The 25,573-nt window shown below is 37.8% G+C and overlaps 1 protein-coding gene across 1 annotated transcript; it reads right to left on the bottom strand.

Annotated features, from left to right (window-relative positions):
- Positions 1–85: 85 nt before the first annotated feature.
- On the bottom strand, positions 86–19,924 carry LOC149087068 (neuronal acetylcholine receptor subunit alpha-3-like). Its single transcript, XM_089231901.1, has 7 exons — positions 19,051–19,924; positions 13,121–13,272; positions 10,179–10,223; positions 6,092–6,201; positions 2,974–3,509; positions 2,641–2,831; positions 86–448 (listed from the first exon to the last, which is right to left on the bottom strand). Exons 1-7 carry the CDS (start codon positions 19,922–19,924, stop codon positions 86–88), a joined length of 2,271 nt encoding a protein of 756 aa, XP_089088027.1.
- Between the last annotated feature and the right edge of the window lie 5,649 nt (positions 19,925–25,573).

Here is a 25,573-nt window from a genome sequence, read left to right as displayed (position 1 = left end):
TGAAACAATATAATGGGTCAAAACTGGAATATATTCAAGATGATGACTGCAAATGTCACACACAGATGATTGAACACATGCCTTATTAATATATTCTGGAATGAGGAGACATAAGCAGTATACTACATGTTGTGCTGACAGTCACCAAACCAAACACAAATAGCAAAAGCCTGTCCAAAATCACAGATACCAGATGCCATTCTCTCTGCATGGCATCTCTGACATCCTTTTCGGTCTCTCTGATGTCATGTTTTTCAACCAATCTGTCGATTCGCTCCAAGATTCTCAACAATTGGTTTTCGAAAGTATTTGTTGGTGCTACAGTTGCTGTATGAAATACAATCATTTGTTTTTTCGGGGAATGGTTCCTTGGGAAGATGCTTGCTTTCTTGATGCTTCCCCTGTCTCTGCGAGAAGCTACTTTTATGTTAAGATTCTTCTTAAAAACCTATGCGAAAGGGATGAGAAAAGAGATTCAAATTTTAAAATTATTTTTTCCAACTCATAATAAATGTTTTTAGCAAAATTATATCTTATCATCACTAAGAATGTAGAGCATAGTTTCCCAACCTTTTTTGTCCCATCGCCCCCTTCTTCAGAAATGTTTTTCTCCCATTGCACCCCCCCCCCCCACAACGCAATCTGACCCATAGGATCCTATGCTATACCCGTAGCTTCTACCGCCCCCCTAAAACATTTCATCTTCCCCAAGGGGGCGTTAACGCCCACGTTGGGAATCACTGATGTAGAGAGAAACGATGTCACTCTCCGCTGTTCATACGAAGGCCTGGATAACCAAGCGGAGATCGAGGTGTGGTTCGGAAAGAAAATTCACATTCTTCTGTGAGGAATCGAACCACCAATTTCTCACTGTCGGGTTGAATGTTCTAACTATTGAACTATTAGTGGTTCGATTCCCCACAGAGGAATGTGAATTTTCTTTCCAAACTACATCTCGATTTCCGCTTGGTTATCCAGGCTTTTGTACTTCGCATTAAGCATGTGTTTAAAAATATTTTTCGCATCCTAATAAAAGTAACTTCACTGTTTTGTGTGCAGTAAAAATAATTCAGTTAAACACTGGTACAGTGGAATCTCTAATCTGGGCATCCATAATCCGTATTCTTCCAAGGAGAATAATTTCTTTTCTTAGCCGGGGGTGGACTTGTCACCCAAATTATATTTCAGCCTTTTATATTACTGTACATCGGATATCTTCTTTCTTTTTCGTATCACTTTCTTTTCGATGTAGTTTTGGGGCGTCTGGGAAAGTAGAAACAGTGATGGCAACTTCGTGTCTTAATAAATGTGATTAGTGAGAAAGTCAGCATTGATCAAAACAACCTTTCTTTCTTCATTTCATTTCTCTATCCTGTACAGTTAACTTTAGCGTTTTAGAACTTGTTCTGCGCTCTATTATTTTCGATAATTATCTCGGTGACACTTCCAAACATGCCGAAAACGCAAGTGATGTGGCAGGCTCAAGCTACAAATGGGAACATAATGCTTCAAGTATATGTGAGAAAGTTGTGTTTTTTTTGAAAAAGCTGGTGAACGCAGAACACACACTCACACACACCAGTATAAATGTTGTCTGAAGAATTCGGAAACGAAAAATGTATTGGTTACGATTTTCAAAAAACAAAATAAAACATTTTTCAATTTTTTCTGGATCCCAGCAATGCCTAAAAAAAGTATAAGGAATTAAAAAAAATTATGGAAAATTAGTAACAGTATGCAAATTAGAAGTTATGGTTTAAAATCAAATTATCTCATATTATATGCATATACAGTCGTCCTCGCTTTAATATCAATGATCCAAGCATCATAATTCACTAATTATTATGGCACATATCCGATTAAGCGGGGAACAATAATTGCAGTTTCATTTCGTTGGCAAATTTATAAAATGCCTCTTATATAAGTTGCAATGTCATAAGCATCAAATTTTTTCTTAGCTGCAATCTGTGTAACCACCCTTTTGAAGCAGAAAAATTTTCACAGTGTTAAAAATCTTAAGTGATTTAATCTGCCTTTTCTGCTTTTTTGCTCAATCATGGCGCCGTTGGTTTTTCTAAATGTATTTTCCTTTACTCTTTCAGCATGAAACCATTGTAACATAGTTTGGTCAACACTGTGGAAAAATTTTCTCTTCCGTTTTCGGATCAAGCTTGTGTTCTTTTGTCAATCTGCTCGAATTCCATCCAAATTTTTCTTAATGCTCGACAAATGAGCTTGAGGAATTCCATACTCTTTGGGAATTTCAGTTTGAGTTGTTTTTTTTTTTATTGAATCCAAAACTTTTAATCCGTTGCACAAACAGAAATCCTGACAAAAATTGAGCAAGATATTTCATTTCAAAGTTTGTGAGTTTTCGATCTTCTTTTTTTTTCTTCTGTTGCTTGGGAGTCATCTTTTTTAGCTGCCATTGAGAAATCGGTACAAAAATATAAATTGGAAGAATTAGATAGAGAGAGATAGATTGATTTTTATCCCTTAATTTTACTCAGTCTCGCTACTACGTAGTTTGTGATATTCTTGTACACTACTCTTTGTCTACGACCAACGGTTCAGAAGAAAAAAAAAATCTTAGGTAAGAACTTACTGAATACGCCGCAAACAGTATAATATAATATTTACGTCGTTCTTGTTTTCCTCCAGTTTATAAGAAGTGTTCACCAACACCAGCTTCGCTAAGAAGCCAAATATCATTCTCTTCAGGAACGCTGGTACCTCATCACCTCGTCCACCTCTGTGATATAAGTTCAAAGTGAAGACTGATATCGCTGTATTCACTGAAACTAGTGTCATAGTCACTGCGTAGTAAAGTCCTAGAAGAAAAGAAAATAGCCGGAATTAAATAAATAAATTAAATTTATTTAATTAACCATTTAATTAAATTAATAATTTTAAATTCGTTTTAAAATTCAGACTATTTTTTTTTTATGTTCATCTTTAGCAAATGTAACTCACCAATTAAGGGCAATGTATCAGACGTCGGCGGCATGATTTCACCGATGACCATCAGGAAAACTGTCATGGAGAGCAGCGTCGTGATTCCAAGAGTGACTTTTTCTCCGGAATTCGCTGGCATGAAGAAACTGAGCATGGTCACGCCAGTGATTAGCATGCAAGGTAGTATCAAGTTAAAAACGTAGAAGAGGGGTCTCCGGAGTAGCACCACGTGGAACGTGATGTATGGGTACGGATGTTCGCAGCAGCGATAGAAGATCTCGTTCCTCTCGGCAGTCACTGCTATAAGGTCCCACTCTCCGTTCTCGACGTAATTAGACAAGTCACCCTCATCCGAAACTTTAATCATGTCCATCAATTGCTTATCGTAGGACCACGAAGAGAACATCATCGAACAATTTTGTTCGTCGAACGGAAACCAGGTGACATCGATCTTGCAGGAGCTTTGGAAAATTACGCTTGAAGCCCAGCTAACAAATCCATCGGAATTTACAACCACGTTTGTACTTAAAATAAAGATTTCATCGGCATCTGCACTGAAATTAGTTGGAAAAAAATTACAAAAGTGATTATCTCATCGCTATTCATACATTGGCCTAATGTTATATCGAACCACTGGAAGAATATATATATATAATTATCTAGATTAACCCAGGCTCCTAGTGGTCCAATATACATTTAGAATAAAACGGTGACTCATGAAAGAAAAAATCAGTTAAATTTCAATAGCATTTAATATTTAATCAAATGATCATATGAAAAGAACGAGTTATATTTACACAAAATAAAAGTCAATTAGAAAAATCCATTTCCATGATATCAAATTCTGCATAATACATGAACAAAATACTGTAGGTTCAATTATAATAATTTTAACTTGATGTTGGAATATCTCTCTTTTAATCACTCTTTATGCCTAATTTCGCCATCTGCCCCCTGTTAATTCCTCCTAATTTAGGTTTTAACTAAACGTCTATAATTTACTAAAATTGTGGTAAGAATTTCTTTCCTACCTTTTCCTCCATCCCTTTCATCACGGATGATCGCCGCTCCTGATGCTAATCGTTGAAATGTGTATAAACAAAAATCTAACTACATTTTTTTCCAACTTGATTTCTAGCTTGCACTAATCAATCTCCTTTAATTTTTCAAAGATTCCAAAAAAGTAAAGTTTTGAGGGGTACCAACCCCCTATTTCTAATTGGTAGTCCGGCTTCAAAGAAAGATCCTTCCATTGGGTGATGAGGATTACGTAGGTACAAATAGTATTAAAATTGACATCATTGGTCAAGGTTCACCCCCTACGATCTTTCGAAGCATATGGGAGGAAGATATTTTCTGTGGGGGGGGGGGGGTGAAGTTGTACAAAAAAGAAGGAAAAGAAAAGTAGAGAGGAAGCAAGAAAGTCAGAAATAAAGTCAATTGCCTGCAGGTGGCAATACAATGGTCAATAGGCTTCAGTATATAGGGGAGAGAGAGAGAAAAGAAGAATACGAAGCGGCTATTAAACTTTGAAGGGGCCCTTTAAGTAAGTGGCCATAAAATTAAGGAGTGTTGATGGAGGCGAAAGAGCATGTTTTGTACAATTTAAATGGCTCAAGTCCCCTTTTCCCTTTTCTCTTATTATTATATTATATTGGGCTGGAAATTGGAACTCTCCCGCTTCATCTGATAGCGATGGCTATTGACGCCATAGCACTAAGCACATAGGCGCCTACTTGATAACTAATTGATTATTGACACCTTAAATTGCTCCCGTAACTTTTAGATGATGGCCTTGGTGACCTCAATCGCTTTCTGATTATTAGTGATTAACTATAATATCCTAGCTGCCCAGGTTTTCTTCAAACTTTACTGGTAGGATCGAAAAAGTGACAAACCATTATAAAGGAATGAACTATTATGCATTATACTGGCAGCATTAAAGAAGTGACAAACCATCGTAAAGGCATATATGTAGGCATTTATAGGCAAACCATGTCTGAAAGGCAATGTTAGGCAACTACGGTAACCAAAGTAAGCATTCCGAAAATCATTGTTGAGGCCGAGAAACCATTGTTGAGGCCGAGAAACCATTGTTGAGGCCGAGAAACCATTGTTGCCCGACAGTTTTTTACCCATTTTTACCATCTGCCCTGCTCTGACGCAATTTTAAAGTACCCTATCGTTCAAGTCGTTTCCATTTGATATATATGCAAAATTTGGTGACGATAGATCTAAAATTGTAATTTCGGTCTGCAAGTAGGAAAAGCTGTAAATTCACATTGTTTTACAGTACGCATGACTTCAGCCCCGCTTACATGTACAGCATTGCGGTAGCATTGGCAGGCACCCGAGATTGATGACTTTTTTCCCTCCTAGGGAAAGAGGAGTAAAGAGAGAAGAGGAAGTATTTACACACTCTTATACATACTTTGTATGAGGATTTTAGCAATACATACCCCTTTCTATATAATCCTCTGCCAGGGTCATCTTAAAAGCATCATGGGTCCCCCGGGCCAAGTGACTTTTCTGACGCTCTACCTGGCAAGCCCCCAGGCCGTGCCCGGGTGCAGGGCCGTCTCAAGAGCATCATGGGTCTCCGGGGGCCAAGTGATTTTCCTGAGGCCCAACCTGACAAATTTTCAAAACTTTTAACCGTTTCTCATTTCTGTGAGGTCCCGGGCCGTGCCCGGATCGGCCCCATGCGTTAAGACGGCACTGTCTTTTGCGGTTTTTCCCCTATTACGGAATGAAGGAAACCGGATTTTTCATTTCCCATTTGAACGGGGTTTTACATTAGCCAGATTACGGAAGAATGAGAGTGAATATCAACCTACTTGACAAAAGAAATGGAGGGGGGGGGGGATTTTTACACTACCCTCTTTGCATAGGGATTTTGGGTTTCACACCCCGTTTCCCATAATCCTTTGCGTTTTTTCCCTGTTACCGAGCGAAGAATACTGGGATTTCTATTTCCTATGATACAGGGCTTGTCCAGATCTAATCATCCTCCGGGTGTTTTACATGAGGTGGGACACAAATTACAAAATTGTTATATATGAGGTAGAAAAAAAAAATACAAAAGGCTTCATTGTACACAAGACAAAATTATTGTTTTTTAATTACATTTTATTACCTGTTATAAAGTGTGATGTCAGGTTTCCATACTTTTTCGCTGGGTATTCTTATCTCACGGATATTCTCGAATTCTGAGCTGTTCCACTTTAGTGTATAATCTACCCAGACCTTTGGGAAAGAGAGGGAAAAAGGGAATGCACGTTAAAGTATTTTATTAGTTGGACACAAGAAGCATTTACGATGATATTCTATCTCGATGCTCAGAAACACCAGATATTTCTTAAGAAACTTTGCTGACAGCTGTTGATTATTGAAAAAAAAACTGCCAGCGAATACAAAAAAAGATTGATTTAAAGGAAATCATTTAATTGGCAGTTGCGTGAGTAGTGAGGTAAATGAAAAACCCAACTCTTCACGTATTTTATTGGCGTCAATCTATTTTAATGTGCAAATGTGATAGATATCTGTATTAGTGATGCTATCAGCACGAACATCAAAATAGATCTTGGCAGCCTGGAAAATTGACAGCGATCAATATCATACATTGAGAAAAAAAGGAAAGTTGAATTAGGTTGCTTAGATTAAATTGTCAAAAACATTCATGTCTTTTGACACCTCTCGCAATTAATATTCCGTCAACTTAATGAAAAGGATTCCCACAGTTCATCATCCAGATCCATCTAATATGACATGAATGTCTTTCGAGAACGTTCATGCTCGTTTTATTCTCATTCACATAATAAATAAGTTTTGTTCACATCTCTCATACATGGTATCTCACGATCGACTGACGGTTTTGAAAATGGGATAGCAAGGAAACGGTGACAGATATAAAAGTCCTTCTTACGGAATATAAATTTCAGCTACGTCATTCATGTTGCAAGCAGTTTAGAATAGTTAATAAAACAGAATACAGAATGCACCGAGCACGTCCGGGCTCTATCGCTATTGCAATTTAAGCACAGTGGTCATAAGACCGCGGACGCACCGGGAAAACCTACTGGTGTTTCAGCCAAGTGAAGCCACCCCAAGAAAATCCAACCCCCCCAGGGTGCCCCTCACCAACTCTCTCGCCACCCTGCCTCCCTCACATTCCCAACCCAACAATAGCCCTGCATCTTCTCCCGGCACCACCAGGACGTTTGCGCCCCCAACTCCAACTAAACATCCTCAGCCCCAACAGCCGCCACTTGACCACCCAAAAACCCACATCACTCCCCACGACGGAATTCTCCCGCCCCTTCCGGAGCTTCATTGTAAGTCAAAACAATAAATAGTTACACACAAAACATATTTGCAGACATCTGGATGCTTCACAACACTGGTCTTTACGGCGCATACGTTTCGTTATAATGTCAGTTCTCAACAGCTCCTCAGAAATTCATTGCATTGCGTGTAGGGCCCTTAAGGCGTGGCTACACAGTTATCCGTCTTCTTCACGTACATTAAAACAAACAACAACAACAAAAATTTTATAACCCTGTGCCTAAAAACCGAATTAGAAAATTGTTGCAATGCCTCTCCAGATGCCAACGAAAAAAAAATTTCGCGTTTCTACGGGGAGATATTCGCAGATATCTGTATTCCAAAATTGGAGAAAAGTTAGGAAAGAAGCGTTTTCCTTTCATTTTTGTTGTTCTTTCCTCCGATTTTAAATTCAAATATCTCATCGAATATTGCGCATAGAAACATGGATTGTTTTTGTTGGCATCAAGAGGAACACGGCAACAACTTTCTTATTGGGTTTTTGGGCACAGGGTGTCCGGATGAAAAGTGTTTTTTTATTTTAATAACTATACAACCCCCTTGAATTATGAATGACGTATCTGAAATTCCTGACTATCCAATATCAGTCACTGTTCTCTTGCTGCCCCTTTTTTAAAACCATCAGTCGATTGTGGGACATTCTGTATATAAACTACGAGGGTTATTATTTTTTTCAATATCCACTAAAGTAGGGGTGAGAAATAGAAAATAAAAATGAATGTTGAACTTTTATCATAGATACAACTCCCGGTTACTTTTCAAATACAGTCAGTCCTTGGTTTACGAACGTCTCGGTTTGCTAACAATTCGGTTTACAAACAACAAAAAATGATTCGGTGCACCAACTAATCTAGATTTTAGAATACGCAAAACGGTCTAGACAATGCCGACTTAAGGCATGGGCCCACCCGGACACGTCCCGGGGGCCTCAAACGAAGAGGGCCTCACAAAAATGAGATCTGGTTGAAATTTTCGAGAATTTGTTTGGTAGGACCTCAGCAAAATCAAATGGCCCGGGGCCCATGGTGCTCTTAAGACGGTCCTGCCAATTTTAGATTGATCGTCGCAAAATTTTGCATATATACAGTCGAGTCCCGTTCTAACGAACACCGCTATAACGAAAATCTCATTTTAACAAACACTTTTCTGATCCCCCAGATAAGTTTACATAGGAACAAACCCTGGAATTCCTTTATAACGAGATTTCGTTGTAACGAAATGATTTCTCCGATCTCTTGGAGTTCATTAAAACGGGATTCGAGTGTACCAAACAGGGGCCCGGATTAAACGATAGGCTACTTTGAATAGATCGTCTGAGCAAGGCAAATGCCCGAAATGGGCGAAAAACAGTCGGGCAACAATGGTTTCTTGTCCTCAATGATCACTCTCGGAACGTTTACTTTGGTTACCGTGGATCGCTAGCAATGCGTTTCAGACATGCGTATGCCTTTACAATGGTTTGTCACTTCTTTAATACTGTCAGTATATGTATAATACTTTACAGTATGTCTTTATAATGGTTTGTTACTTTTCAATCCCTCCTTCCAGTAATGCCGGGTATTATAAGTAGTACATAAATATTATTCTTCCCCCACCCCGTGAATAGTAGTTGTTTGGGCAATATGGAACACGTTTAAGCTGATTTCATTTGAACAGGAGGAACGAAGTTGTGGAGAAAGACAACGTCCCTCTTCTTTTGTTTTGCATTGATATAGCGGCGGAATTGAAAAGAGCTCAAGAAAACTCGTGCCGAGGCATGACGTGTTTTAATCGAGATAGCAGTTGAATAGAAAAGTAGCATAGAGTTGTATCCACGTTTTTTGTATACAATAATTCTTGTATATTAATTTTCATTCTTCATCCCCTCCCTCTTCTTTATCAAAGGAGGTTCACCTCATCCGTTCGTTATTCAATGTTTTAATTTTTTTTTTTTCATATAACTTGACGTTGTATGTGCATTTTATGTTCGTTACTCTATATTATACTGTATCTAACGTTCCACTTGTTTCCACTTTTTTATCCGTTTTCTTTATGAAATCAATGACAAGATTGTTGCGCGAATGGCTATCATTCCACATGACAAAATCGACAGCGTGAAAATCGATTTCGAATCAACAGAAGGTGAAATTGTAGCTCAAGTCCAAATCAAACTGTGATGAGAAAGAAAAGGCACGAAGTCGTCCTATAGGTTTTCCCCTCACGGCTTCTTCTCCATTTACGTACATACATAATGTATTAGACACGTTTAGTCCAATAAATATGCTATCTACACGTATCTGAGAACACTGTACGGTTGTTAGAATATTGCCCTCACCATAAAAAAAAAAAAAAAAAAAAAAAAAGTCTATTTTCGATTTCTGAAAGAGTAATATCCTGGTCGACGTTGAAAATGATAGCCCTTGGTCAGTATGGAAATGATTACTTGGGATATAGCCAGAGGCGTACTCAGGGAGTGGCTCGGGGGGCCCCGTGCTCTTCCTAAAACGATCAACAATTAAAAATATTTTTAAATACTTCTGTAAAAAAATCAAAATATTGAAAGAAAACCTTTTCATATATGCTATCTTCATGAATTTCTATTGATTTAAAATGCTTTTTGAAGGTTATCAACTCAAAAATCCTGGAAGAAACTCCTTGTCCCCCTCCCCAACTCGATTTGCCCCCCCCCCTCCCAAAGGCCAATCTTGCGTACTCCCCTGGTTACAGCTAACGGACTAATTGATCATTTTAGTCGCACCACAGTCATTTTCTGCATGCGAGGGCTAAAAAGTGATGCCAACAGCACGCGTACCAGACTAATCGGCTCTCTCTCGTGAAATACGAACATAGTACGCATCTAATATGATGCAATAAGATTTTTAGATGTGCGTAAAAGTTACCTGCTTCAACCAGCAGTTAGACATCAATATTTGATTGCGCTCGTCCTGAAAAAAAAATTTAATGTTGATAAGAGATAGAAATATTTTTCAGGCTTGATTTGTCAATGGGACACATCAGGCACTGGTCACCGCTAATTAAAATCACTTTCATCCTGATGATTTGATTCCATTAAGCGGCTAATTTTTATAATGGGAAAATCGAGAACTAAAATTCTAAAAATACATATTTTCGAAGGAAAATTCTGTTAACCCTTTTAGCGGCATAGCAGAAATCCCTGAACTCTCGTCAAAATGTTGTAGTTTTTTCTTTGTGAAGTAGGCTTTCTTCCGATTCTCGGCAGGTACAAACTATTAGGAGTATATGGAAAAATGTCCCATTGCCAAATCAACTTCACAAAATATCTAAGCTTATCAATGCTAAAGTAGGAGACTTTTAAGAAGGCAAGATATCTCGTCAATGCCACTTAAACGGTTGAATAAAAATATAATGTATTCTATCCTGACGAATTTATACCCCCTGTGTTAATACCTTTCTTTTGCTTAATTTCGTAATTTTTTACCATTATTACCTGGCACATCACACTACAGTGCACAATAGTTCTCGGGAAACGTATAGTTACATTTACTTGAAGGTTATGTCTGATTGACAGAGTCTGTTATTTTGCTCAATATCGTTCGGAAATTTACAGAAAGTTGTATATTGTTCCACTTTCATAAGTGGTAGGGGAGGCAAAAGAGCCTAATACTCCCCCTCCCCCGTTCAAGGAGTCCCTATTCTCTCTTATGTCCCCGTTACTCTTTCTTTGCTCCAGCTTTCGTCTAAAAGTGACGTGGGATCAGAGTAGTGCGTAGCCACCTTAAAGCCGGGTCCACACCCGTGTTACGTGATTCTGAACTGCACATTAATATATTCCGTGCTGTACTAGTCACTCCTCATAACCGGTTTTTGCGTGAGTTGAAGCTGTATAGTGCTGCGGGTCTGAATCCAGCTTAAGAACAAGCAAAGCTTTCTGGCATAGGCTGCATGTGACATAGGTTAAATTACCTGATATTCTTCCGATCTTCATAATTCTGGTCGTTTATCTCCTGACTTTGTGATTTCTGACACGATTTTATTTGAATCGGATTTTTCCACCGATGATGTTTACACACGGTTCCCTTCACGATGGTAAATCGCACAAAACGGCGATAGACTGGAATTGTGCTCGACTTATAAGTGGGAGACCCCGCCCCCTTTTCGATATCCCAGCCTCTCTTTTGTCACTTCTTTTATTTCTTATACGTTGATGGTCGATTTCTTAGAGATTACATTTACAAAAACACAAAAAAGTAACTTAGTGTCGCATCAATACAAGCGTCACAAGCCTCCAAAATTACGTACGTTGATAAAATTGTGAAAGCCGCAGTGGATAGCACAAGAAATACTGTAACTGAACTCCGAAATCGGTAATTTTTACATAACAATTTTATGGAAGAGTAGATCAACTTTGTCCAAGAATATTAAGAAGTCACCAACGAATAAGGCAAGTACATGAAAAGATACAAAAAGCTCCTAATGCATTTCGACACACAATGGGTGTCGTCTTCGGAGGGAAAAATATTTGACCACTATAACCACGCTGACCGAGGATCCCACTTGGATTGGATACTAAATCTTAATTCGCGGTTGCTCAGCGGAAAAAAGTACGTCTGTTCACTTCAAACTGACCACGACGTTTGAACAGACGTATTTTTTTCGTTGATGTGACTTCTTAATATAACAATTTTATTTATAAATTTTTTTTAAAATTTCAATTTGAAAAAAACTCAAGTAATAATACGACAAAAAGAAAATGAAAAAAAATTCACAAAATTAAATTTCCTTTCGAGTTTCACATTTTCTTTGTACGTGAAAATTCATTTCAGAAATGTTTTTGATTTTTAAAAGTGGCAATGTGATGATTTCATAAAACGGAAATTTTATCAGGTGATGGCATTAATTTGGTTTGATAAAGCAGTTGATTTTATTAGCAGTGGGTACTATAAATAGCATTAAGAGGAGTTGGTGCACGATCTTGGCTTAGAATGTTTTTCTATGAGAGAAATCCTCCTCTTTTAAGGAAGATTTAGAAATTTTCTATTCACTTTATAGGCACTCAATTTTTTTCTCATATACTATGGATATTTTTAAATAATTTAGCTCGAGTATTTATGATTTGAATTGTTGTTATTTTTCTCTCGAATTGTAAATTGAACAACATGCAACTTTTTCAGACATTTCCAAAATTTTCCCCACATTTTGTGTCATAAAAATGTTTTAAATAATTTAAATAAAAAATCCTCATGTTAAAGTATGTAACACCATAGTGTTGAGACACACACAAAGTTTCAAGTCATTTTGAATGAGTGGTGTTTGAAAAAAATGTTCCTTATCCAACAAGAAACGAATTCTTAGTTCCTTATCTAACGAAAAAGCATTTAAGTGGAAAACATTTGCATATACAATGCCTGAAAGCAGTTTATATTAAATCAATCTAAAAATATTTTTAGTACACGTAGAACAAAACCTTGAACATATTTAGACTCAGAAAATTTCATAGTATTTGAAAACTGAAAAATTCGAAAACGTGTTTTTTTTGGAAAATTTTCGTGCACCAGCCCCCTTCAAGTAACTATTTTTATTAAATAACTGTCAGTTAACTATAAATAACTGTTTTGAATATTATATATAAAAAATTTACATTTCATATACGAAAAGATACTTTTGTCTGGTTTTTAAGTGTTAAGGGGCTTCTTAACGATTTTTAAAGACAAATATCAATTTTTAATTAAATATAATGTAAGTACCAAAAGTAAAGTGCAAACCCCAGTAAAAGGAAATTTATATTTGTCTATAAGATGTGTTTGAAAATTTCTATGAATAATTAATTTTTCAAATGAAGTGAATCATCAGGTATACTCACAACGTCTATTATCTGGGTGAGTGCCAAGCTGAAGTTAACGTTGATGGTTTCAGATATGTTTCGACCAGGCCTGACGCTTTTATCATAATCCTTCAAGAGATACTTCATCAATCGGGCTTCGGGACTTTCATAAGCCAGAATTCCTCCTTCATCTCGAAAAAAAAAAATGTCATGTAACATGTAAATTATTATATCATACAGTCCCAACAAAAGTTTTTGATTTTTTTTTTAATTAGTTATTCGTGTGGAAAATTTTTTAACTAATATTTCTTTTTGAAACTAATAAATAGGGCTGGTCCGGTCAATTGTTAATCGCAGTTAGAAATTTTAGTTTTGCTTTATACGACTCGATCAACCCAATCAGAATTCGATTAAAACTTAAATTATAAACTCGATTTAACCAATTAAAAGTCTTAAATTATGTTCCTATACAAAACATTTCAGATAAGTGACCGCATTTACAAATATGTGAATCAATATTTTGATCAAATTTTTCGGCATGAGGAAACATAAGGTCAATTCATTGAAAACTAATGATGATTTATAAAAGTACTGATTAAAAAAACCCGACAAGATCCAAATAATACATTTCAGGATATGACAAGCATGTTCAGCATATCATCCCTTTTATACCAGTGACATGAATGTGATAATTTTCATTTTTTGGGTTATCAGCTGGTTGGATGACTTATTTTGCTGACTGAGTTTTTCCAGAAAGTGTATCCCATGTTGAAGCACATTTTATAAAATACTATAGAACAATTTCTATAGAGTAACGTCAGTAGAATTAAACATTCAAAAGTCGTTTTCCAAGTTCTAGAAATGTGCACATTCGTGTTTCTAGCAAAAAGGGACGATACTAAATAGCTACAAAAAAAAAAGAAAAGCGAGCTGGCTTTTATTTCTTAATCTATTTCTCTATTTGTTTACGTGCATTCAGTGGATAGATGCGTGAAATGAATAGAATATATTTTAAGAGCACCAATTGATATTGTATAGTTACCAACGCTACGTTTGCTATGAATAAATAGCATTTGAAAATATTCGATTAATCGATTAAAATGTTTTGATTACCCAGTTAAAAACTTTATTCGATTCCCAGCCCTTTTAATAAACAACTAGTTCATATACTTACACTTGAACATCGAGATGGACATGAGGAGAAAAATCTTTTTGGAAAACATACGATAAACTCCCTAAAAATATGCAACCGTTAAAAAAATAAAGGTTTTTATATCATTATATATATTAATATATATAAAATTGATTTTCTGTGCAATTTTCTGTGATTCTCTATACAAATCTGCAATTTTAGATCGATCGTCACCAAATGTTGCATATATACAAAATGGGACCCGACTTGAACGATAGGCTACTTTGAAATTTCGTCAGAGCAGGGCAAATGTCCCAAACGGGAAAAAAACTGTCGGGCAACAATGGTTTTTGGGCCTCAACAATCACTTTCCGAACGTTTACTTTGGTTACCGTGGCTCCCCAGCAATGCGTTTCAGACGCGTATATGCCTTTAAAACGGTTTGTCACTTCTCTAATCCTGTTACCATATGTATAATAGTTTATGCCTTTATAATGGTTTGCCACATTTTCAATACTCTCAGTAATGAGGCTTTTTGAATAGACGTCAGAATCATTATCAGCATCGCTTTGAGGGTCAGGAAAAGGGTAATCCTCTTAGAAATCAGTGTTAAAATTGCCGATTTTACTGTAGAAATGCGGAAATTTGGTGGGGTTTTCTGTCACATCAATAATTTTAAAAATTGTATTGAATTCTCGATTTTTGAAACATTGAGTTCGCTTAGAGATATACGAAGCCCAGAAAATTAAATATCAAGTAATTAGCCGGACCTACTTTTGAGTTGGATATCCAAGCAATATAACATTGATTTCTACTTTTTATTTATATCTTATCAAGCATGAAAATTAATGTCTCCGTATTGTCTTTTGATATTAAACTGCTTAAATTCATGTGGGTTAGGATATTTTAAAATTAATTATGGGCCCGTAAAAAGTACATCGAAAACATTCCGCAGCTTTAATTAAGCATTTTTGGGAGCTGAAACAGGCAGATGGATAATTTGAAGTTCAAGGAGGGGATCGAAATACCTAGCGCCCCTAGGAAAAAAAATATTTCCATTTCTACGTTTCTTTAAATCTAGATTTGTTTCTTTCATGAGTCCCGCAGGAAGTCGCCATATTGGTTAACTTAGACACGGTTTGCATGTCCCTCAAAGAAAGAGGGAGATATCGCGTGATCCAAAAAGCCTCATTGAAGAAAACCTGGACAGCGCCGGGTATTATAGCTAGTAGTTAATGAAATTCGCCCTGCGGGTAATCGAACTCACGCCCTCTCACTCTTACCGGATAAGCGAGCTATACCACTACGCTACAAGGGCAAAGGACCTCAATCTCTCCTTAGAGCTCGCTTATCCGGTAAGCGAGAGGACGTGGGCTCGATTACCCGCAAGGGCAGTTGAATTTTCTTTCTTTCCTGATTTGTTTTTCGTATGTCACTCTTCAGCTGTTGAAACCCTTCAACAGCTGAAGTGATAATGATCATTGAGTGGATGAGACTAATTAGTCTTTTGAATATAACTGTTACGGTAATGCGATTAATCAGGTTGTTATACATAATAATTGGTTATTATGCATAATAGCTGAGCATTCTGGTAAGTTTGGTAACCAAAAATTAGTCATTTTTACCTGTGATTATGCATAGTACCCAAGAGTCATTGGTAAATTGAGTGCTTGAAAAATTAGCCCTTTTACTGGCGATTATGCATAATACCCAAGTGTCGCGTAGTTGGCAAAAATGATAAACCGTACTATATGATATACTACATGATAATTCATACATAGTAGCCTATTGTATCATTATATCGGGGTACGATCGTAAAATTCGATTACATTATATCTTGGTCCGACTATAATCACACATATTAGATTCATTTGGAATTCACTTCATGTTTATCAGATTCACCACTAGGGTATTATGCATAATCAGGGGCCGTCGTAAGAGCATAATAGGCTCCCCTGGCCAAGTGATTTTTCTGATGCCCTACATGGAAAAATTCTTGAAAAATCCAATTACTTCTCGTTTTTCTGAAGCCCCCCCCCCCCCACCTCGGCCATGTCCCCGGGTGGGCTCATGCGTTCGGAAGGCACTGTGCATAATCACAGATAAAGGTAATAAATTGTAAGTATTTATAAAGCTTACCAACGACGCTTGTGTATTATGTATATTCGCCAGTAAAAGTGATGAATTTATCAAACTTACCAAGGCGATTGGTTAGTATGCACACAATAACTGGTTATTATGTATAACAATCGATTCATCATATTTACCGTAACATAACGGTAAGATGAATTTGTATTATTTTCGCAATTAAATTTTTATATAGTGGGAATACTACTTCGTAATTTTCTACTTCTCTCTTCTTCGTACTTCTCTACTTCTACAACTCTATAGTACGTTGCAGGCGCTACATAATTTATTTGTTCATCCAAGCAGCCAGATAGTCAATCATTTCACTTAATCGAACGGTATTTGCTCGATTCCTAAACATTCGTTCAAGTGTAATCTATATATTAATATTAACCCACAGGGCCTCAACTGGGGGGAGGGGGTGTCAGGTGGGTCTGGTGCTCCGGGCGCTGGATCAAAGTGGGTTGCGAACTTCACCCTTTAACCCATCTTTCAAAATTACAAGGGGGGGGGGAGACAAAATGCGTGCTTGCCCCGGCTTACTAAGAATCTACTTGCTGCCCTGTTAACATGAAATGTCAAATTATAGTTGTTAATGTTAAATGCTAATTATAGTTAAAAAATTAATTTCAAGTCATTTGATTAATAGAGACAACGGACAATCTACATAAAGCATAATTAAAAATAATTGTCAATTGTTTTAAGGATGAATCATGATTTTTCACCTGTGGCTGGAAATCGAATTAGAAAAATGTTCATTTCATATCATAATGAAGTACTGTAATTGTAATGTTTATTGAATTGACGAGACTAATCAGTCTAATTTACTGAAAATATTACACCATTTTAAACAATAGCGAAAAATACTCTGCGTCCATTAACCTGTCGAGATATATTTTCATTATCACAATATTCATTGTAAGAAATTTCTATGGCCTCTTGACCTCAAAAATAACCTCATAATTGCACAATTTCTTGCCCAGGATAAAAGTTAATTTTTGTAGTGCTTACCACATCCATATCCACCAAGTTCCGCTTTCGTTGGATATGATTTTTTCACAAGAGCATTAAATGTAATGTCATTTCTTCCTAGAAAGGACACTATAAAAATGTCATCCGAGCGATCACAAATAATGCATCAAATAGCACTTATTTTTCTGTTTGTGTGAATGAGTTCTGAATACAGCATATTTCTGAATGAAATGTTTGATCGGGATTACGATTCGTTCGGTGATTTTATAGCGCCCTCTTCCCGATCCCGTTTTAGCCAATGGGGAAAATACAATTGAATACGAGAAAAAAAAGAACGATCGCAATACACGTTTCGCTTATTATGTATTAAATATCGTGACCCCCCGCCCCAACTTCCCATATGGGCCAGTAAATATTCTTGGCCTAAGGTCCCTTAAATTATACTGGTATTGAGGTTTCCTCTTCCAGGATGCCGAGACTCTGCGCATGATTATTCAGTTGCTTTTAGCCAAAAGTACTTCCTTAACCCTTAGGTCCAATGGACCTCGGCCCACCTCAAGTATTCAATCTCAGTTTGTGAGTAAACTGTGCGTTTAAGAGAGCCAAGTTTCGCTGACTTCTTTCTTAATGAGCATTCATCCTTTTTTTCAATTTTTTCGATTAAGCCTCAACTCATTCAAACTAGTAGCTTTCAATACGAATGGAGTCCATTGGACCCCCCCATGAGGATTTTATGAAAAAAAAACAATGAATGGTCAGATTTTATCACAGACAGCACAGTTTTTTCCCGTCTCCCTGTCCTTCAAAACTTTATTCCCGAATCTTGCATAGCAAAAATGTAGGTGGCGCCACCGAGGCAAGTCGGATAATTAACTATATTTGGTGTTTGTTTCAAAGCAAATTATGCTAATTTATTTATTGGGGGGGGGGGCGCTCTCCTGAGTATGATATTATATATTTTTTTGGGAGGTGAACCGACAATCAAAAAAAGCATAAATTATTACAGAATGCACAGAAATGCTGAAAAATATTTATACAAACATATTAACTACTAAATAAAGATTAATGACGATTCACATAAGTGACGGGAATTTGAAACTGATAAAAGACTACATAATATGGATTGTACATAATTCCAAAAGGAATGAAAACATTTTCAGAATTAATGTTAACACAATGCGGGAATTGATGAAAATTATTTTCAGAATTGATGATAGAAATAATTGTAACTCATGAGAGAACAATAGCAATTGGCAATTAATACTGTAGTTGCAAATAATTGAGAGAAATAATACCGGAATCAGGGCCGCTAAAACAACAATTTGAAGCCCATGTTTGATTCGGGGCATGGCTCCGTTGGTCCACCCACTAAGTCGCCCCTGACTGGTTTCAAAAGTTTTGCTACTTGGGAATGTTTGATTTGCATTTTTAACTTACATTTTTTTGCATTTTTAAATTCATACATGGTTTACGAAGTTGACCGTGTTGTTGATTTTGGGTCGCGGCGAAAAGAGGAAAGGTTAAGGACCCCCCTGGCATATAAACGATGGATCCAACTCGAAAGGTTGAACTCCCGCTTTTTAAATCATAAATTACGAATAAAACGGAAACGTGGCAATGAAACAACTGAGAACATCGGTGCAATGCGTCGTTTATAGTGGAGCTAACGGAGTTTAGGAATAGCATTAGTTATATCTAGGATGTCTCGAGTAAGTCTGCATGCCAGTAGACGTCTTACGCTTGTCTTTCTTCCTCTCGATGCAGCACCTTTCGTGGTACATCACCCTATGCGGGAAGAAAGTCCTGTTGCAAAACGAGCAAGGTACCAACGACGCCAAGTGATTGTGCCAGGCCTCCAAGTCGGCGGCGTCCATGCAACCATCCGCACTGGTACCAGCTGGCGCAGAAGGGTACCTGTCCCGACCCGGGAAAGGCGACTGCGTCGACATCGACGTGCCGCGTTCTCGAGTCGGCAGGGTTGGTTCGGGTCTCCTCATACGCGGCGGTAGCATGCTGTTCGCGAGTCGCCACTTCTTCAGGCACTGCGGCTCGTGTATGAGAATGGACTCGCTGCCGTACGGTTTCCCGCACAGACTGCAGAAGATGAATCTCGGACCACCGAAAGCCACGGTTCTGCGAGTTTGAGTCCGAGCCGCTGACGGGGCGTTCTTCGGGGGACCTTTTCTCCAGTTGCTTTGGGTCCGAGGCGCCGTCGACGGTATCTTGATTTCCGGTGGTGGGGCGTCGGAGGACTTTACTTTCTTGGGCTTGTCTTCTACGAGTTTTGCGATTTCGACACCGGGCTCGTCGATTTCCGCCTTCGCCGAAGAGGACTGGTCCTTCTTGTCAGCGTCCAGCAACGACGGACCAGCTAGAAGCGACGACGAGATGTCCTTCATAACGATAGAAGATCTACCACAGTGCTCGCATTCCATTTCGCCCTCTATGGACGGCGAACGGTTCAACCTACCATCCTTCAGTTGTTCTGGCGCGTTCTTTTCAGCCCAAGTCTTCCAGCATGATTTCTCATGGGTGAGCAGCGACTGGCTATCGAATTTAGATCCGCATATCCTGCAGAACATGTTATCTGGTTTTGCCGATTTACTTGCCATCGTAACGGACTGAAGACTACTAATTTTGGATTTCGGACTTTTAAAGCAACAGGTAAAGAGATTCTTGAAACACGAGCATCTCATCTGCGAGGGCTATTGAAGAGCGGGGGATATGGTAGCTAAATTTTGTTAAATCGGACTGCTTATTACATGAGAAAAATTTAAAAACCTACACTATTGAAATTTGATATGAAGGAAGGTATGGCGAAATTGAACCTGAATATATGGAGCAACTAATCGAGACAATCTCAACAGACGCCTTAAAACAATAGTTTATGCACAACAAGCTGAAATGAAATTCATTAGAAACTCGGAATGGGATGGCAATTCAGTGACTGAGTTGAAAAATATCACCGGGGTCTCAGGAGTTATCAAAATACTTTGCAGGCAAAGAAGACTATATCAATGTAATTTTATAATAAATTTTTCAAAATCATGGGACACTGATTTTTTTTCACCAAGGGCAGGGGTTCTTTTTTGTTTTTCAGACCCTTTGCACCAATAAGATGATGCCACGAACCCCTTTACAGAATATTACTCACAATGTAGAAACAAAAGGTTAATTCTTTTCTCATCACATCTTGTGAACTCCCTGGAACTTATCCACGGACACCCGGGTGAGAACTACTGACCTAGGGTGACTAAACTTGTTCTGGTGTCTAGACAAGATTTTTGAGCTGTTCTGGGAGAAAGTGATGATATAATATGCAGAGATTCGGTTCGCGTCCTGGAAAATTCGCCGACAGGAAAATTCATGGACAGAAATTTCTTCGAAAGAGAAATTCATGGACTTAGCGGCGAACTGTTGTCGCTGAATTTTTATGTGTAGTCTTAAGAAAATGAGTGACTGAGGCATTGATTCAGTTACTCAATGAGTGACTTCATTTGCATTGTCACTTATTTGGCCGTTCACTCACACACTCGCTGTCTCGATAACTTATTTAAGATTACACGTGGTAATGAATTGTTGTCAATCAGTTTTTTTTATCGAAGAATATGTTTGTCGGTGAATTTTCCATCCGTTGAATTGTCCAGTCTTTGAATTACGTAGAGCTAAATTTTCCATGAATCATTCGGCTGCACTGAGCTCATAAAGGAATTTTTTTCCTGTTGCTCCTGGCTTCTATTTATGCGAGCTAATCTCCCTATTGAAAAGTCTCGCCACAGAGAGCAACAGACCAACAACGGTACAAATATTCCATCATTACTCTTCATTCATAATTTGAAAAATAAAGAACACTCAAAATTCACGCACAACACTAGATATGCACTCAGATGCATATGTTAGGTACACATGCACAGTTCCGGTACAATTCATTCGGTAGTAAATTGTCCATGGCGACAGACCGGAGTTGTGCCGACACCAGCTTTATGGAACTGGTGTTGGTTGTGTTCGGTTTGAAAGAGAGAAAGAAAAGAAAGGCTCTCTCTCTCTCTCTCTCTCCTCTCCATATGTGGAGGAGCCTGGGTACAAATTCAACCTGTGGTACCGGCTGATTCAGTACATATTTTTGCGTACTTTACAATATGAATTTACTATAGAGGGCAACCATTGGAAATACACTTCAAAGATTTCAGAGAAGTGACGTAGACTATAGGTTGCACACTATAGGATGGGAGTGATCGTAACAATGGTCGTATATAGACAATATCAAGCGAAAATTGGTGATATGAGGCAAAAGTTGTTCGAACTTGGCTAGAATTTGTGATAAAGTCGGGGGGCTTGGATAGCTTTCAGGGGGCCCGGTCCGTGAGCTTGGATGCGAAAAAAATTATGGTAGCTTATTGTTTTACATTGTTACACACTGAATGTTATTCTACAAATGGGTTCGTGGCCTTAATTTTAGTGGCACGGCCTAGTCAGTCTATCTGTAATTTAAAAAACAACATTTACTGCCATCTGTTACCATAACGAAGCATTTTTAGTTTCGAGTTCACTTCTTTGATAAAAAATGATGGTCAAAGTTACGTGGTCGCATTTTTCATAAGAATTTAATTAGAAATTAGATCTTGCTTTTTTTTTTCTATCAGACCTCACAGTTAGATTGCCCAAACAATTTGGCTAAATATTTGGCTAAGTTAAAAATTTACTTAAAATATATCAGAAATAGTAATTTCCGGCTTTGTCTTCAAAAATTTTTATATAGCACACTTCAACATCCCAAATATTAAGGGTTGTTGATGCCTTCTATCTGCCACAATTTCGAGGAAACTGCTGACTTCGATATCGCAAAATTTGGCGTGTGGTCTAATATATAATTTCATTTGCCAAAACTTAACATCCTGCATTATTTTTGTCAAAACAATATCTTGACTCGTGTATTTTTCGAGTCCAGATAAACGATACCACATCTAATCCTAGAACTTGATTGCTCAAGGCAGTGTCCTTGACTCTCTACTTCATAATTTGCACATGTATGATTTCCCAGTGGCACCGAAATTAATTATCGCTACTTATGCTGATGATAGTGCCATGGTATTGTACAGATAAAAAGGCGATGAAAGCCTTATAAAGTCTTTTTAAGAGGTGGTCCATAAAGTTGAATAGGGGTGCCTTCGAAGCACAGAGTAATAATACTATATCTTAACCATGACTTCTGTCACTTCAGCGCTGAAGTCGTGGGATACCTTTTAATATCGTGTGGGACCTCCTTTTACCCGGCGAAGTGGAGCAATATTAAGAAATATCCCATGACTTCAGTGTATTTTCAGTGTATATGCGTATTTAAAGATAGTCTATAATTTGATGCCAGTGTTTGACTGAGACCCGTTGGCCCATCCGTTAGGACACCCTCCCCCCCACCCGCCCACCCGAGCCAAACTGATCACTTTTTTGGGTATCTAATAATGTATACAGTAGTACAGCATTGAATGACCATTAAAATATGCACAGCCGCGCTGTACAAATCCCCCAAAACTTACATGCCTATTCGGACATGTAACTTGAAATAATACATGGCGGAATCGGTGTTTCAATTCCCAACGTTGGATAAGTGGTTAAAAAATACATGTCCGGTCAAAAGTTTTACATACCCCGACATTGTGCATGTCGAGCAATATATTTGTTCAAACCCTGCTGTACAGTATAATTGTATTTCCAGTAATAATCTCTGAGAGTAGACTCAGGGGTGATTCCGTTAAGTTTTTTCTCGAAAAGAAAGAGGTTTATCTTTTTTCGAAGACATGTAAATTACCTAATAAGGAATAATTCATTAACTCATTAGTTGCCGCGATCCCCATTTGGGGTTTTTGGAATTTTACGTGCTTTACATTTACAACTTTTTGTGCATATATATAATTTTTCCGGAAAAAAATTAAAAAAAAAAAAAATTGGCAGTTAATGGGCTAAAGGCTGTAAAAGTAGTTTTAGAACAAAAACAAAAATATAAAATATCATAAACATCTATAAAAAATAAAATAATAATTCATGAATGTAAGATTTTTTTCCTTCCCAGAGCCAGATGTTACATTTTCACATTTGTGATGCAATGCATGTTGTCTTATCAAACCAGTGACCTTGTCTCATTATTACATCGTAATACATATCGTTGCAACGATATGAGATAAGATTCCAAGAATACGTTTTCGGAAAAAGTCCAGATTTTTCCATATACGTAAATGCGTAAAGGCTGGACAAATATGGTCACATGATCCACGCGAATAAGAGCCCCCGCCTCCGATTTCCATATTTTAATGCGTATAGCATCAAGCTACGTACAGGACGGCAACTATACAGGGTGATTCCATAATTCCCCTTGCAGCATTTTACTGGTGATCTTTAAGGCATACTTCCGATCATTTATTTGCTCAACATGTCCGAGGCATGTAAAAATTCCGCTCGGGCACGTAAAAAAAATTAAAAAAATATGGGAAAATTTTTTTAGGGTTTATGGCATATTTTGAGAGTTCATTAAATGAGAAATACGGAATTCTCCTCATTTAAATTCTTCTATAAGGCCGGGATTGTGCTGTAAAAGTTTTAGAAAAGTTCTTTTATCAAACTTGAAAAATGCAACGAATAAGCGCAACGATTATAATCGAGAGAATGTAAACAATAGGCTTATTGGGGTGTTTTTTTTTCTTTAAGTTTTGTACAAACGATCTTTTTTAAAACTTTTATAGATAGTGTAATCTCGACCTAAGTTTTTATTTTCATCAATGGATGGGAACACATTTGTTTTGAACGCGTGGTGTAAAATATTATGAAAAGGGAAATTTTGTTTTATAGACATCCAAAACCAGCAGTATTATTATATTTACTAAAATATAAATGTGCGATGGTACCTCGAATCATTAGTGTCTCGACTTGCGAGAGGCCCAAGTACAGTAAAACTCGATTATAACGTCAATAGTTTATGATATGGGCTGATAGAGAATAATGTTAATGAACCTCGCTTATAATGTCGATGAAAACACAACGACTTCGGATATATTGAGACATTTTTCATTAGTGTTTATTGCGTTTTCTCGAGAAATTCCTGTTGGAGATCATCACATAGAGGCAGTATTAGTCCGTTATTCTAGTGATGCTTAACGTTGAAGAGAAGAAATTTATTACATATGTTTGATGCTCCGACTTCCTCACTGACGTGGCCTATTTTTGGAATAATATTATGCCCTTCCCGACTCTTTTTTAATAAAATGTCCCGTTTTCCACAGTTTTTTCAATGTCTATTTCAATTCTCAATCTTCACTAGAATGCAGGATACAGATAATATGTCTCCGAGTCGGGAAGCGGAGTGTGTCCGGTCTTCAATGGTCAAAGGTCGCTGACTGGCCTGGTCTCTTGCTCGATAGGCAGAGGCGGATTTATGGTTTTACCACCTGTAGTCACTTTATTTTCCTCCTTTCTTCATTTCTACTAATTTTCTTTGACCCCCCCCCCCCCTTCATTTTATAAATTCGCCCCCTCCACCCGGAACTATAGTCTGCTAAGCTCCCCTTTAAATACGCGTCTAGCTCCAAGGATCACATATGATCCTCAGTCCATGCGATGAAGACCCCCCCCCCCCGCCCTCGACATTGTAATGCGTATAGCATCAAGCCACGTACAGGACGATTCCGTAATTCCCCTTGCATCATTTTACTGGTGATCCTAAAGGCATACTTCCGATCATGGGCGGAGATACGTGGGGGGGGGGGGGGGAAGGGCATGGGAGCATTGCGTCAAAGGGGGAGCCTACTAATCTAATGTATATATGAATTGACATCATCATCGTGTCCCCCCAGACTTTCAAGTCTATCTCCGCCTATGTGCTTCCGATTAGAAAAAGTTTCCACAAATAACGTTCATAAGTAAGTTCCATCATTCATGTTGCAAGGGATTGTAGAGTTGTTAAAATAAAAAATAATTAACCTTTTGTACGAACACCCTGTCCTAAAAAACACAATTAGAAAGTTTCCCCGTGTCTCTCCTGAGGGCACCATAAAAAAATTCTACGTTTCTAAGTGGGAAATTCACTGAGATTTTTCAATTCAAAAATCCCCTGGGGAAAAGTTGGAAAAGAACAGCACATAGACTACGGACAACGTTTCTTCCCCTCGTTTGTGCTGTGCTGTCCCAAGTTTTCTCCGGTTTCTGAATTCAAATATCCCTGCGAATATTGTACTTAAAATCCAATAAGAAAGTTTTTAACCTGTCTCTCCTGA

Source organism: Pholcus phalangioides, unplaced genomic scaffold (genome assembly GCF_987345545.1).
Source record: "Pholcus phalangioides strain wild (caught in Gottingen) unplaced genomic scaffold, Ppha-v1.0 ptg000004l_1, whole genome shotgun sequence".
Classification (NCBI taxonomy): Eukaryota; Metazoa; Arthropoda; class Arachnida; order Araneae; family Pholcidae; genus Pholcus; species Pholcus phalangioides.
Note: the sequence above shows the minus strand (reverse complement) of the source record. Positions and strands in the feature narration are given on the sequence as shown.

What these genes read in the sequence shown, in the direction of transcription:
- LOC149087068 (XM_089231901.1), bottom strand. Translation starts at nt 19,924, where the DNA reads ATGGCAAGTAAATCGGCAAAACCAGATAACATGTTCTGCAGGATATGC. An exon ending in CGAGAGGAAGAAAGACAAGC is followed by an intron (nt 13,273 to 19,050) that starts GTAAGACGTCTA and finishes TTTTTTTTCGAG; the next exon opens with ATGAAGGAGGAATTCTGGCT. An exon ending in TGGAGGAAAACAAGAACGAC is followed by an intron (nt 449 to 2,640) that starts GTAAATATTATA and finishes CCTTTCGCATAG; the next exon opens with GTTTTTAAGAAGAATCTTAA.